Source organism: Crassostrea angulata, unplaced genomic scaffold (genome assembly GCF_025612915.1).
Source record: "Crassostrea angulata isolate pt1a10 unplaced genomic scaffold, ASM2561291v2 HiC_scaffold_45, whole genome shotgun sequence".
In the NCBI taxonomy this organism is placed as follows: Eukaryota; Metazoa; Mollusca; class Bivalvia; order Ostreida; family Ostreidae; genus Magallana; species Magallana angulata.
In genome coordinates, this window is record NW_026441600.1 from 69,859 (window position 1) to 85,495 (window position 15,637).

General features: G+C 29.8%; 1 protein-coding gene across 1 annotated transcript in view; it reads right to left on the bottom strand.

Annotated features, from left to right (window-relative positions):
• Window positions 1-922: 922 nt before the first annotated feature.
• Window positions 923-15,637, bottom strand: part of LOC128168734 (uncharacterized) — a 52,742-nt gene continuing 38,027 nt past the window's right edge. The window contains exons 8-10 of the mRNA XM_052834874.1: window positions 14,167-14,214; window positions 8,571-8,605; window positions 923-4,928 (exon numbers count right to left, since the gene is read on the bottom strand). Coding sequence (XP_052690834.1) covers window positions 4,695-4,928; window positions 8,571-8,605; window positions 14,167-14,214 — 317 coding nt within the window. The 3' untranslated portion in view covers window positions 923-4,694. The remainder of the gene's footprint in view (window positions 4,929-8,570; window positions 8,606-14,166; window positions 14,215-15,637) is intronic.

The window sequence follows — 15,637 nt, forward strand, 5'->3', positions numbered from 1 at the left end:
CTGGCATCTACTTTTGTATATGTATTTTTTTTTATAATGATGAATACAATATTGAACACTTTTGACTTCACACCATCTAAGACACCAAAAACAAAAGTTTTATTATCAAGGACTATTCTAATTCCTTTAGAGTTGCAAACTCTAACAAATTTTGATAGTAAATGCTGTACCCTTGGACATTCCCATAATAAGTGATATATTGTTTCCTCAGCATCTTCACAAAAGGTACATAGATTAGTATCCATGTTACCAATTTTATAAATAAAACTGTTTGTAGTTAATATACAATGGTTTATTCTGTACTGCAACCATTGAAATTTAGAGTCCGAGGTAATAGTAAAAGGTAAATGAAATATTGAAACCCATTGTTTTTTCTGTAAAAACAAAATGTCTTCTCCATTTTTCCTTTCCCACTGGTGTTACATTTGTCTGAATTAAATTATCATACATTAATTTTGAACTTTATTATGTTACATGTAATGAAAAGGTTTTAGTATTAAATGGTATAAAAGATTTGAAAACTTCATTTCTAATGAAGTTGAATTTCTTTAGATCTGAAAGTACAGCTTGTCTAACTCCCATATATGTTAAATAATTTGTATGAATATTAAATTTTCTTTTTAACATTTCAAAATCTAAAAAGTTTTTATTTTCATCAAACAAGTCAATTACACATCTTACTTCTATAACATACCATGATTTATAAAAAAAAAAAGGACCGATTTCCTTTCTTAAATTTATTATTATTCCACAATGGCTGGCAACAATAATCCTGCCAAGATTTTACATTTGAGTTATCTGGGATTTCTTTAAAGGCTATGGTAACTTCCTTCCAAAAATCATTTATTAAGGAGGAATGCTACACCAAAATTTTATTTTATGGATCGTTAGAGTATCATTTCTGTAGCAAGATTGCAGGATATGCCCTTAATTTTTTTATACGAATTCTTTTGTATTTTTTACGAAAAAGTAGAAAATCAATTTTGGTTGCAAGTAACGCACTGTAAAGTTAAAATTTTGGTGTAGCATTCCACCTTAACAATTCCTGCATTTGCAAAATATAATCTGAACCTGTATTTAATAGCTTTTCTATATTAATAGTATTGTCTAGCAGTGTTTTCCATTTTGAATTATTATCCTTAATGAATCTCATAATCCAAGTATACTTTAATCCTTTAATATAGGAATTTACATCAACCATCCTTAAACCACTATGTTCATACTTCTGGGTACATACTTGTCTTTTAATTTTATCACATTTTGAATTCCGATAACATTGAATAGAATATTGTTTAACCCTTTTAATGTTTTACTCTTAGGGTTTTTTAAGGCTATAAATAAATAGTTTAATTGTGAAATTAAAAGAGACTAAACCAGTGTTATCTTTCCAATTGGAGCAAAGGTCATTATTAAGTTTTATAATTTTATCTAAATTTACGTCATAATATATGTCCATTGAAAAATCATTTCTGAACATATTTTTTCTTTAAAATATTTCTTACTCCGTATCCACACAGAGTTTTTTCTTTGTTTATTTTAAGACCAGATAATCATAATAGTCATCTATTTCATTAATGGTTGCCCTTAATGATTTTTCAGATCGATCAAGGATTATTGATGTATCATCTGCATATTGTGATATTAAATATTGGTTGTTATTAATTTTGATTCCTGTAATATCTTCACTATTTTTAATTTTAATTGACAGTATTTCTGCACATTATAAAAATCATATTAGATATTGAATCACCTTGTCTACAGCCTTGGCCAAGTTTTAAAAAGTTTGATAAAATGCCTGCCTGGGACACACAGGACATAGCATTAAATTGAAACGTTTTAATCCAGTTACAGATAAATTGACCAAAATTAAAATAATTGAGCGTATTTTGTATAAATTCCCAAGCTTTCTCAAAATCAATCATAACTAATACCCCTGGAATATAATTATTTTCTGTATAGTTCATCAGATCATAAATCAATCTATTATTTTCCCCTATATATCTTCCATAGATGAAGCCAGTTTGATCATTACTGATAATTTTTTTTAGAACTGTTTTTATCCTGCTTGCTATACAACCTGACCCAATTTTGTATATAACATTGAGCAATGAGATAGGTCTCCGGTTACCAAGGGAAAATTTACTCTTTCCCTCTCTAGGTATACAAGTTATAATTCCTTGTGTCTGAGTAGATGATAATTCTCCTACTTTATATCCAGAATTTAAAGATCTAACAACAAAGGAGCCTATTTCATTCCAAAACATTTTAAAAAATTCAACTGTGAACCCATCACCGCCTGGACTTTTATTGTTTGACATACTATTTACAACTACAGAAGCTTCCTTATGTGTTATATAACCTTCAACTGATTTTTGTTCATTGTCAGATAATTTAGGGACAGAATACTCTTTTAGAATATCATTTAGTGAAATATCTGTACTTTCTGCTATTATCAAATTATTTGCATATAAGTTTTTATAAAAATTTTCCAGCTCACTTAAAATATCAACTGGTTTAACTATAGTTTATCTTTTCATTGTTTTCTGATAGTATTATCTTTGGAATAAGTTTAGTAGTATAGTGACGATTTTCTAAATTTAGAAAATAAATAGTTGGTTTTTCTCCCTCATTTATCCATTTAGAGCGTGAACGCACCAAACTACCCATGACCCTATAGTTTCTTATATTTTCTTATTCTTTTTATTTATTTTATCAATATGTTTTTCGTACTCCTTTTCCAATTCTAAAAGCTCTTCTAGTAACTCATTTTCCTTTTTTTGTCTTTTGCCTTTTTAAATAGCTTGCATATGAGATAGTTTTAGATCTAATTTCCATCAACAGTGTCTCCAGGAAAAGCTGGTCGTTAATTGTAAATTGGATTTCAGAATCTGGAATATCCAGAATAGACTCTTTTTTGTACACTGGAACTGCATATTGCATTTTAATTTGATTAATATGACAGTTAATACTTTGAACATACTCTAAATCTTTTAAAAGGGAGTTGTTAAATTTCCAAAGGCCACTACCATGTTTAAAATCATTAAACTTTAAAGAGATAAAAACAATGGAATGATCAGATCTATAGCTTATCATGATATCACTATTTCTAACTTCTTTATAAGTGAAGCTGAAATAAGAAAAAAGGCCAGGCGTGCTTGTTTAAGAGGTGTAGGTTTTCTCAAAGCATACCTCTTGTCATATGGATGAATTCTCTATGTATATCTACTAAACTGTAAGACATTATGTGCTCTAGAACTATTTCCCTCGCTTTCGGATTATTAACATGTAAATAATTATAATAATCTTGACTTGTATTTAATACCAAATTAAAATCTCCAACAATAATCATCTCATCATTTTGAAGTTTGTTAACAATATTGCTCAAATTCTGGTAAAATTCCGTAGTATCCTCATTAGGTCTATACAAACATATTAAGCTTAACTTTCTCTTCTCTATTGAAATACTAAGTGCTAATAAATTCCCTTTATTCTCTACTTTGAATTGCTCATGTATTTTGAAATCAGAATTGTTTTTAAAGAAAATAGCAACTCATCTCGACTTTGAAAAAATCGAATTAAAACAAGCCTCATAACCCCATTTGTTTCTAATATCTTGTTCCATCTCCTCCGTAAAATGTGTGTCTACTAAACATAGCATATTACATTTTTGTTGTCTATAGAATTGAAAAAATATCTTTCCTTTTGTTAGCATCGTTTACTCCTTGACAATTAACCGAAATGATTTTAATTTCAGCCATTAATAATTACAGATATATTAGTATATTTCATTAAAAACTGTAAACACAGACTGGGCAAATTATCGGCCCGTAGATCTACATTTACTAGGCGTATTTTTCCATGATCAGTCTCATTTCAGTAAGAGGAAAAGAAAGAAAGATATAGAAAGAGAGAAAGAGAAAATGATTAGTTTCTGAGGATATGAGTGCATATTCTATATAATTTTTAGTATTATTTAGCCGAAAAAGAAAACACGACAAAATACTTTGGCGAATCACTCAGCGACACTACACCTAACATTTACAACGAAAAGAAAAATACAGAATATTAGGTTGACGACAATAGATAGAATATTTCCAGCGTACTTAGGTAACACAAAAAATTATATAAATAATTAATACATAGGAAAATAATGATAAGTAGGTAAAATTGCTGAGCTGTATGCGAACTTCAGAAAATGTTTTAATTCGAACTTCATAAGGAAAAAATAACACCGGATAATTATATAATGCAAAGAGAAGGTAAATATAGAATGGAAGTTGACGACAATGGACAAAATATTTCTGGCGTTCTAAGGTAGCATAAAAAATAAATAAATAAGGAAATTAATAAATAAGTAATACTAAGGTAGCACAAAAATGAATATGAAAATAAATAAATGAAAAAAGGGAACTTAAAGAAACAAAGAAAAAACTCTTAATTTTAAAGATATTTACAAATTTCATATATATGTAATCATTATTCCTTGTCATTGTATTGGCTAGCTTGTAATTTAACAATACGATATAACAAGTTCACCCATCAAGAGTATTGGCTACCTCACACAAGTGTTCCTCCATGATTCGCCAACGGTCCGGACCAAGGTGTCTGGGGACACTCCGGTGCGTAATGACCACGACCAAGTCTTATTTCATGGCTTTAAGATGATATATTTATATTATATCTCATTCTTTTTTTTAATCTTCTTTTTTAACATCGCTTCCACGTTTGAAATAGTTAATCATCTGCGTCTCATAGGATTTCAGGTACTGACTTTCTTCCCTTATCTTTTCACTAGACTCATCGGACAAAAACGCTGGATTATCGAACCTTTCATCAAGTAATAAGGCTTTGTTATGACCATGTTCATGTTGAATAAATACTAGTTTTTCCAGTGTATCATTGACGACCTGAACCCATCTCTGGCATTCCTGTAAAATAAAATCCTTGATAAAAGTTTTTATCAACAGCTTGTAGATATAAAAATCATTCAGATATTGATCAAATCAAAACAATTTACACTAACGATGCTTTCTGTAATAATGATAACTAGACACGATCTAGTTGCGAGGAACGAGTGGGTCTTCCGTCCGATTTTTTAATAGATAAGATTAAACTTATCAATTCAAAGATAAAATCGTAGATCTAAGCGAAAAATAGTGAAAAACTATTGCGGCCCTCGGGGCTTGAACCCGGGTCGCCTGGAGCCATGTCCACGACTTTTTTTTTTTTTTTTATCTTTTATTGATCAATCATACAAATTACACATCAACAATCATCATAATGAGTATCACAGCATTATATATAGTGTGACAGTTTACAATAAAAATTCGTTAAAAAATGAACAATAATACTCCTTCTGTTTCTTTCAGCAGTGGATTGTTTTTTCAAAAACTTTTTAAAGAATACTTTTCTGTTGTTCACAATACACATATAATGATAATTGTAATAGATATAATGTCTTAGCAAATATTTGCAAAAACTTGTCAAATGCACAGTTTTGTTATTTTGCAACATAAGCTGTCTCCTTCTATAAATTGTGAATCTACATAAGGACATAAAAAAATTAACAAAAAAAGTGTTAACATTTTTCATAACATTGGGAAAAGCTGTGATGAATATCTCATCGATATCTAAGACATTGTATACACTATTTTCACAATCTTTCAATAATGACTCTAAATGGTATATCATAAAATTTCTTTTAAAATCTTGTATTTCTTTGCATTTTACAAACATATGAAGTAAATCTTCACTTTCTGATAAACACAGTGGACATCTGTTGGAATCCGATTTACCAATTATGTACAATTTCTCATACGTAAAAATTGCATTATGATAAACTTTAAAATCAAGCTCCACAACATCAGGAGGCTTTCCACTTTCTTTAAGTACAATCCATCTATTATCAAGCATCTTTGTATCGTTTGTTCTAAGTTTTTCTAACCAATATTCATTTGACTTTGGAGGATTAAACAATTTTTGAATCAACAATCTATAAAAGACTTTTACAGTGCATGAAGGAAAAACATAATTAGTATTTTCAACACAAAGTAAAAAAGAAGGTAACCATACTTCTTTCCTATAATCATTGTTTTGAACAACACTTTTCCATTCTTCTGGAATAATAGATAATAATGTTTTGTAATCTTCTTTGATATGTTTTGCATGAATTTCAGAATCACATTCATGTATCATTTCTACAATAAAAGATGCAGGTAAAAATCCAGGTATCACTTCATAAGAAATGTATCTGATATGTGTGATCCCCGCTTTTATAAAATGTTTCCATAACAATGTCTTGTTTTGATTGACAATTTTTGGATTAAAAAACAAACAGTAATTAAACACATCATTTAAACGTTCATTGTATTCAATATTGTCCTTCACAGCATACCAAGCACTAAACATTTCTTTATAAAAACAAGGTAAACATTGTAAATCTTTTTTGTTCAACTGTAGAAGAAACATTTCCACCCCTCCTTTCAAGTCACAAATTCTTGATATAAAATAACTAAAAGTGTATTTCCATACAAGCTCTTTTCTTGTGCAAAAATATTTTGCTAAAAATTTTAATCGACTGAGCTACTCGGACTCTCTCTTCAGAACTTTGACGCTTAATTTCTCGAGAATGCCTTGATCAAAAATAAATAATAAAAAATAAAAAAGTCGAAAATTCATTTTTTTTCCGGTGATAACCGGAAGTGACGGCGGATTTTTTTTTGAGTGTGTTGCACCAGAAAAACGGTAGATCTTTCATCTCTGAAAATTTCAGCCCTATATCTTTACTCGTTTTTTAGAAACGTCGCAGACAAAATTCGCTTTTAAAAAATCGTTTATCGACGATAACTTCCGACCAGAAGTGAATTTTTTAAAATTGAAAAAAAAACAATAAACTTCAGATACGAACGCGTTAGTGTTGAAAATTTGAATAAAATCGATCGAGCCATCTCCGAGAAATCGTCTGCACAAAATCAGTAAGAAAAAAAAAGAATAATAACAATAAGAAAAGTGAAAAAGAAACAATAGAATAATAGAAGGGTCTTCCAATGAAGACGGAAGACCCTAAAAAGTCCTATCAATTCCAGATCTGCAAATGTAATGACTAAACGTTGAAATACATGTAAAAAAACACTAACACATGTACAGCAGTTTCAAAATTCTGACCCTTTGATTGGTTGGTTTCCCTTACAAAGTTATTTAATTATGCTATATTTTGATATCAATTTTGTATTCATGATTACATCAGATTTATAAATAGTTTATATAAATAGTCTAAATTAGTCATTTCAAGACTTAAGCACCGAACGACTTAACATTGTTTGGTTACATTCAAAGTTAACAAATCAAGTAACCAAATCAAGGGCGCAGCTGACACTGAACTCAAAATTGAAAAATACCATGTAAAGTAATGCATTACATTACCCAATACCGTTACTTTATGGCATAATTAGGGCATTAAATTACCATTGCCATTACTTGATTTTCTTGAAGTAATGCATTACATTACCATAACATGAGTAAAATAATGTATTGCCTTTACTTTGTTTTAAAAGTAAAGCTAATAAAGTCTTAAGAGTTTTAGCCCCTGTTTCAAATATAAAACACTCTTTAACCTATCTACAGGTTCATGTTCAGTATCAGGTTCAAATTCAATGACTATATATACAAAAGTCATTCTTTATTTGCTCAATATATAATCATCTTGTGGCATTATGAACAACATATTACATAAGTTAAAAGATATTTAAAGACATTTGGCATGATACAATGTCAGATATGAAATAAAGACACAAAAATAATGTATGAAAATTTATGGAATAATGTTGCGGTTATTAAAAAGCTAAAAAGAGATATTTGCTCAGATTACACAAACCTTTATAATTTTGGACACTTAATTGTATTAATTTATAAACAGAGGGTTTTTCCCAGTAATATTTCTTAATATATTTAATCGGATTTCTTTATGCTGAGGACACCTTAAGAAAAAAGATTGCTGTTGCACGTTATGATCTAATTTTCAAAAGTTTCATCTTTTAACTGCATCCTATTAGTTTGAAAATCTTCCCAGCTTTACTACATAAACGTTCTACAGGAGCATTGGAAGCTGGGACTGAAAGATTGATTGACAATCTTTATCTTAGGATATATTTAGTGCAAAAAATAAAAAAAATACATAAATCTTGTATTTTCTATCGGTTCAAAATATTGTACTTTATATACAACAGAGAGAGAGAGAGAGAGAGAGAGAGAGAGAGAGAGAGAGAGAGAGAGAGAGAGAGAGAGAGATTAAAATTATTTTCAAATGGGTTATAATATTGGAAGTTATTTTGATTTTCGTCATGGATGGACAGTGCATTCATTTTGCCCTTTAAGGTGCACGTCTGTCCTCTTTTCTTTTGGGACATGGCGTAGGGAAGGGGATTGGCGTGTTTTGCACTTCTTATAACAATAAATTGTTTTGATACTTAGGTTATCCTGGGGGCATAGGGTGTTGTTGACACATCTTTATTATCTTTATATTTTTTTTTACCGCTTAGATCTTACATATAACTTTTGGACAAAAGAATTACCTGTATTGGATCTTCGTCTTCCTTTAAATGTATATCTAAAAAGAAGAAGAACAAACTATTACATTTTTAACTAATAGCAAAATTAGCTTTTCGGTTTACACAAAAAAAACATAATAAATTACAAAACTCACTGAAACGAGGCATCTCCTGCATGAGGCATCATCTCTATTTACCATTTTATATGAAAATCATAGTTAATGATCTTGCGTATCAATGGATACTGTTTTTACACAATATCGTAAATCATTTGTTGAAAAAGTGTTTGATAATCATATGTTTATTTCATACAGTATTGTAAGATACAATGTTTATCAATACACTAATATAGAATAAGACATTGCAATCGATGATATTATACAATATTGTGAAATATGATATATCATAAGTTACAATATCATACAGTAATATGTAATGATACAATATGATGTTGTAACATAACTATGAAATGATATAATATCAAACTATGTTATGGTTTATATACAACGACACGGTATTGTATCGTGTTTTACATTATTGTGTAACATAATACAATAGCATGACATATAATATATGACGCAATACAGAATCATATAATACAATATCATTTCACATATCATATATTTATGATACATAAAATGATATTTTATCAGATGATACAATCTTATATGACACTGTAATATATCATATAATACATTGTTTTCCCTCGGACTGAAAGGTCACATTTTCATTGGTTTAAACATAGCACGTGATTGCCTCATATATCTCTATATTTGTTCTGTGAAAAATAATATTACGCAATATGGCCGTCATTGACGACGCTTCGCTTACTCATTTCGAAAGTTCATAGTATTTAATACATAAAGCGCATGCCGGAAGTTCTTTAAAGTATTTGGATTAGTTGCTCATTGAAATCCTTTAAAATTAGAGTAGTTGCCCTTAGAATATTGACGTCACATTGTTTTGTCTGGAGCAGAACAAAATGGCAGCGTCGAAATTTGCTCAAATCTCCGCAGAGAAAGAGAGAAAACATTTAAAATTGAATAGCAAGAAAACATTGTAAGTAAACATGGGTGGAGCAAAGATTTTTAAGAGTAATTGAAAGGTGAGATTGAAAATTTTGAAGAGTTTAAATGACTTAAATTGGACGAGATGTTAGGCATCTTGTACTTGGCTTTGCGAAGATCATCGCTATTTGTGAATAAATAAGTCGCTTGATAGTCCTCTGGAAAAACAAAACACTTATAAGGTTAGTTACTGACTCACTACGGAAATATATTGGGTTAATCAATCTCATAGACTGCTCGGCTTCGCCTCACCATCTATGAGATTGATAAACCCAATATATTTCCGTAGTGAGTCAGTAACTAACCTAATAAGTAATAATATCATATTCTGCAATATCATATCATATGATACAATAGTATACATTACAAAACCACAGGATACAATTTCATGTGATATTGTAATGTATTATAATATATTATAATATATGTTTTGAGCAAATTTAGACGCTGTCATTTTGTTCTGCTCCAGACACAACAATGTGACGTCAATATTCAAAGGGCAACTACTCTAATTTAAAAATAATTCCAAAGGGCCACTACTTTAAATATTTTAATGACTTACTGAACACAATTCCTGTGTTGAATAATATAAAATATCAAGATGAGTAGGTGAGGCGGCGGCCAATGACGGCCATATTGCCTAATATTAATCCTCAAAGAACCTACATAGAGATATATGAGGCAATCACGTGCCATGTTTAATCCAATGAAAATGTGACATTTCAGTCCGAGGGAAAACAAAATACAATAAAGTGTTTTACAATAATGTATCATATGATACAATATACATTTTAATATTGTAATATGCTATAATATTAAATATAACAATATCCTGTGATACAAAAAAATATGATACAATATCATATTTTACAAATACTACAATCGTTTATATAACAATATCATGATACAATATCATACTATAATAAACAAAAATTGATACAATATCATATTATAATATATAAATTTTACAAACATTATATATGATGCATCATTGTATCATATAACACAATATTGTATCACATCATACAATATTGTATCATGTCATACAATATTACATCATAAGAATCATGTTATATAATTTTACAACAATATCATCGATTAAGTACATTTGAGTGAGGCAAGTCTTTGATAATGGAAATCAGGCTCTGCATCTAAAACTACCTCTGTGATTCAATTACATTATTGTTAAATCATGCGAGTTTGAAATAGTACTATTAACTATTAAACATATGAGCTGTTCAAAAAAACTTAAAACAGTTCTAATCACCTTAGCCTCATTAAGCAATCGATACCAATGGCTCAGGTTCAGCATTCAAGCCTGTTTGGTGCATCAGTATCATAAGACGCACTATCTATGCAAGTTTGGTGAAGTTGGGACCAATAAAAACTAAGAGATAATCATCAGAGGGCACCCGTTCTAAAAACTTTTACCTAATCCAGAATCCGAAACCTACAGCTTCGATTAAGCATCCAAAAGTGTGGCATGCATCAGTATCACAAGATGCATATTCCATACAAGATTGGACAAGAGGTAACTTCGATACATGCATGGCCATCAAATGGCACTTGCTCCAAAAACGTTAACCTCCTCCAGCAAATTCATTGCCCAGATTTAGTATATCTATAAGTAGGTCCAAATGTATCATCCAAGCAAGTTTGGTGAAGATAGGACAAGTAATAACTTACACAGGACATGCAACAAAAACTAAAACCAGGTCCCGACGCCGACGCCGACAACGACGTCTCGATCAGTGGGCTAAAAACCGATTAAACTTATCAACTCGTGTTAACTTATTCAAAATACTTAATTTCTATATTAACAATGCTGAAATTTATTTCCTTATAATGATAGCGACTTTTAAGTTTATATAAAACAGTATTGAAAAAACACTCAAACCACTGCCAATTATAAAGATTATTAATTTTCCCAAAACACATGCTCCATCTTATCTATGGCTCAGATAATGGTTCCCTTCTGAAAAATTAATTCAGCCAAACTTGTCTTTGATTTCCTTATTAGCTCCTAAGAATTTATCATTAACAAACAACATTTTCGAATTGTGAGTTGATAGAATACTTATAAAATATATATTTAGTTATGACTTAAAGATAAAAAACCACAATCTGAATGTATTAATAAAAATATATTTTGCTCAAGTGGGTTTACTATTAATCCATTAATTATTTCAACATCAGTGTACAATATATAAGATAAGAAAAATAAAACCTGTAATAAAAACATCAAATATTGTCTGATCTAAATAAAATGTGCAAGTGCACATCTTCAGATGATATTCAACATATATTCAAACCTGTGAGCTAAAATCATAATAACATTTTACACGTCTTGTCTGATGAATCACCTGGGAATTAGTGTCATGTCTTACAAGTAGTAAATAAAAGGTATTCGTGCTAAAAGAGGAGCTGAGGAAATTCTAATCACATACTTCTGGTACACACAACCTGGCCTCAGTGACTTGCATTAAAAAAGATTCTTGTCACTTTAACGAAATTATAACAGTAACAAAATTTTCTGTTTGCGGAAACTTTTGCAAAGCCTTAAACTAATTATAGCATTTGTTCTTACAACTGAATATTTAGGAGCAAATCACGTTTATAACATCTACTTTTCTTGAAAATATATTTTTCATTATATGGGCTTAAAGGAGTAAAGCTACATATACTACTGAATTATTTTTTAAAAACTCGATTATTTAAAGAAGTGAACATGAAAAAAATAATTGTTGCTTAATAAATTTTAAAAGCCTTTTGAAACTTAAAAATGAGGTATGTTACCTTTTTGTTTATTTCTATCAAGAGATTTTATCAATTTAACACTTTCAGTGAAAGGTTAATGGAGGTAATCTATTATTCCCCAGCATGCATCTGTTCTCTGACGTAGATAAGCTACATTGCTGCTGGTGACTGGGTCAATGTTGGAACTAGGCCAGTGTTTATGTACAGAGTTGATAAAAGTTACAAAGAAAAAATATGCCTTGATGTGAAGAAAACTTTTTGTGTACTGTCATGAGAAGACAAGGATTTAGTACATTTCTATAAATGAACCTCAGATAACTATTTATGATTTGTACAAAAAAATGAATAGATAAATTAATTTGTGAAATATAAGACCATCACATTCCAGACGTTTGTACGGAGATGTGACAGTCAGTGTTTACATAAATAAAATGCTGTTTTTAGATTTCAATTTAAATTAATATAAAATTGTAATTTCATTTTCTTTGTAGGGTTTCTTACCGTTACTTTTTATTTAAATGCCCTGAAAAATTTTCTGATTTTTTTTTATACATAAGATCTTGATGATATGTACGCCGGTTCTGTTTCTGCTGTCAGAAGAATAATAGGACTAAACCACTTTTTGGGAGTTGATTTAATCAACTCTCCTATGCAGTTACTCTGGCAAACCGAAAGTGAAATAGTGTTTGGACCTAAGCACAAATCATCATCGCTGACAAGACTTAGTTCTTGAAGATAATAGAAAAAATTCGATGTAATGTATGCTGAATTCGAAGCATTGTTTTTCAAGGAAACTTATCAATAAACACTTTGTAATACGAACAATTTAGATATTTTTACAGTCTCATGTATTCTTACGCCAGAGTTTAATATATCAACCAAACGCTCGGCTGTCTCCTTAAATCTCCGACAAGCAGAAAGGCTCTCTTGCTTGTCGGAGATTAACGGAGACAGCCGAGCGTCTGGTTGAAAGAGACTTAGAGTTCAATATCAATAGTGCTTGGATCCATACAATTTTTAGAACTGCTTTGATTACTAATACATAGTTTGAAATCTGTCTTTAAATATTACATAACATGAAATTCTTGTCGGAAAAGTAAAAAATTCATATTGTAAAAAAGTGCGTAATTCACATACAGACTAGAAACTAATTGCCATGCAAGATAAGTTGATTTTGAAATAAATGATAATCGATATAATCAACTCCCGTCAGTACTTCAGTACTTTAATTAAAATTCAGAAAGCTGTGCAATGCACCTTGTGTGCTCATTTATGTAGCACACATAATGTTCAAACTCATAAACAAGAAATTCCAGAGTGCAAGAAAAAATAGGTCACAATAACACTGATCCACGGACATTCCATTCTAGTTACATGTCACATTAACTGCTGGTGGGAATGCATCATTCTGAGATCCAAAATCTTCCTCTATAAACACTGTTTAAAATGACAACTCTTTACATTCCTTTCAAGTTTCCATTCACATTTTGATGATGGTATATTTTATCTCTGTTACTAAACGTGTGTAAAATTGCAATGTGTCTCACTGACGTCAGCATCAATGCTGCCCTCTCTTAGATGCTTAGAGATAACCAAGCAGGGAGGTAATGATTTTAACAATATGACAGCGCTCATGGATTGCAAGAATTAGTTATTCTAAGTGGTATATCTTTTTACTGAGGAAAGCTCTGTCTAAACGGTTGTCAGATATCATTATACACATCAAACAAACAAATTAATATTTAAGATAATTTTTTCATGTTCACTTCCTTTAAGGCTTGCCTTAATGTACTTACCGGGGATTTCGTCTTCCTCAACCTCTACCGTTTTTTTCCTGTCATTTCCTTCAATGAACAAACAAAATAAACTATAATTATATCATAATCCACTTTTATTTTACATTGTTAACTGCACAATATTTTAAAATCGTAAATACTGGAAACTTAAATGCTTGTTAAATAAGGTGTTAAGTTTTCCTAACATTTACGAATGAATAGTCCATTAAATATATTGTTTTCTGTGATTTAAAAACAAAGACGCCTCATAATGTTGCAACAATATGTAAAGAGTGATGAATCAAGGTGAGAAAAATAACGAACGTTAAAATTTATTAATTTTTTTACAGTCATAATCCACGTAAACCAAAGCAATTTCTGCATACAGATACTGACTGGAACTAACTTGCTAATTCTTTTTCAATAATCTAAGGAGTAATTTACCAGTATGATGATATCTCCTTGGCTTCTTTACACTATCGGGCATCAAAAATTGTGGTAATGATTGCTTGTTTACAAAATAATCTATTGCAAAATATTGGGTGCTTGTCTTGAGCTAATCACATGTAATATTTTCTTACTTATTAAATAGATATAAATATGACAAAACTAATATCAAAATTGATGTTATTTTGCCTCAAATTGTTTTGACAATCAATTTTGGTAATCAAAGAGTACAAAGCTCACCAAGACAATGATGTACCTTTATGAGATCACCTTTATCATATTATATGAAAATCATAGTTAATGATCTTTATTAAAATATCGTAATAATCGTAAAAATTGTAGTTTGACACAACATCATGAAATAATATTTTAAATAATATTGTATCACATTAAATAAAGTCATAGTGTATTGTATGACACAATATTTATGAATTATATGATACAAGCGGCCCACAGAACCATATCCTTAGATTGACATGTCAGATAGTCTTATGTTTGGATTTTAAGCTTCATCCGGAAGTCTTAATCCTAAACTGAGACTCCTCTGACTGTTGGCCCGTTTTTATTATTTTGTTTTAAAAACATTTCGTGCATGAAAATTGGTGGGGGTGTTGGGGTTTAAAAAGGTTCGCTCCTGTCTTTTAGGGTAACTATTTTATGTCACCTCTTATCTTAAATTGTTGCAACATATACTGATTCTATTTGTATATTTATATTTTACAATGCGAAATAAACCTTATTGCATACAAATTTTAGAAGAAAATTATATCTTTACAGAATTTGGTAAGGGACTGTATTTTGTGGCAGAAGGATTTCAAGAAATAAATGAACAATTTTAATAGCTCAAAAGCTTTAAAATACTGTTACTTTAGCCTCCTTATTTTCAGTGCAAACTTAACTTCTAAATAGTTTGTGTTTTACAATACACTGGTTTCATGATAATCTGAAAAACATTTATGAACAATATTTTGATATTTCTATTGATATATTTGGCATATTTAGGTTATATTTTATAGACGTCAAGAAAAATTATCTCCAATTTTTG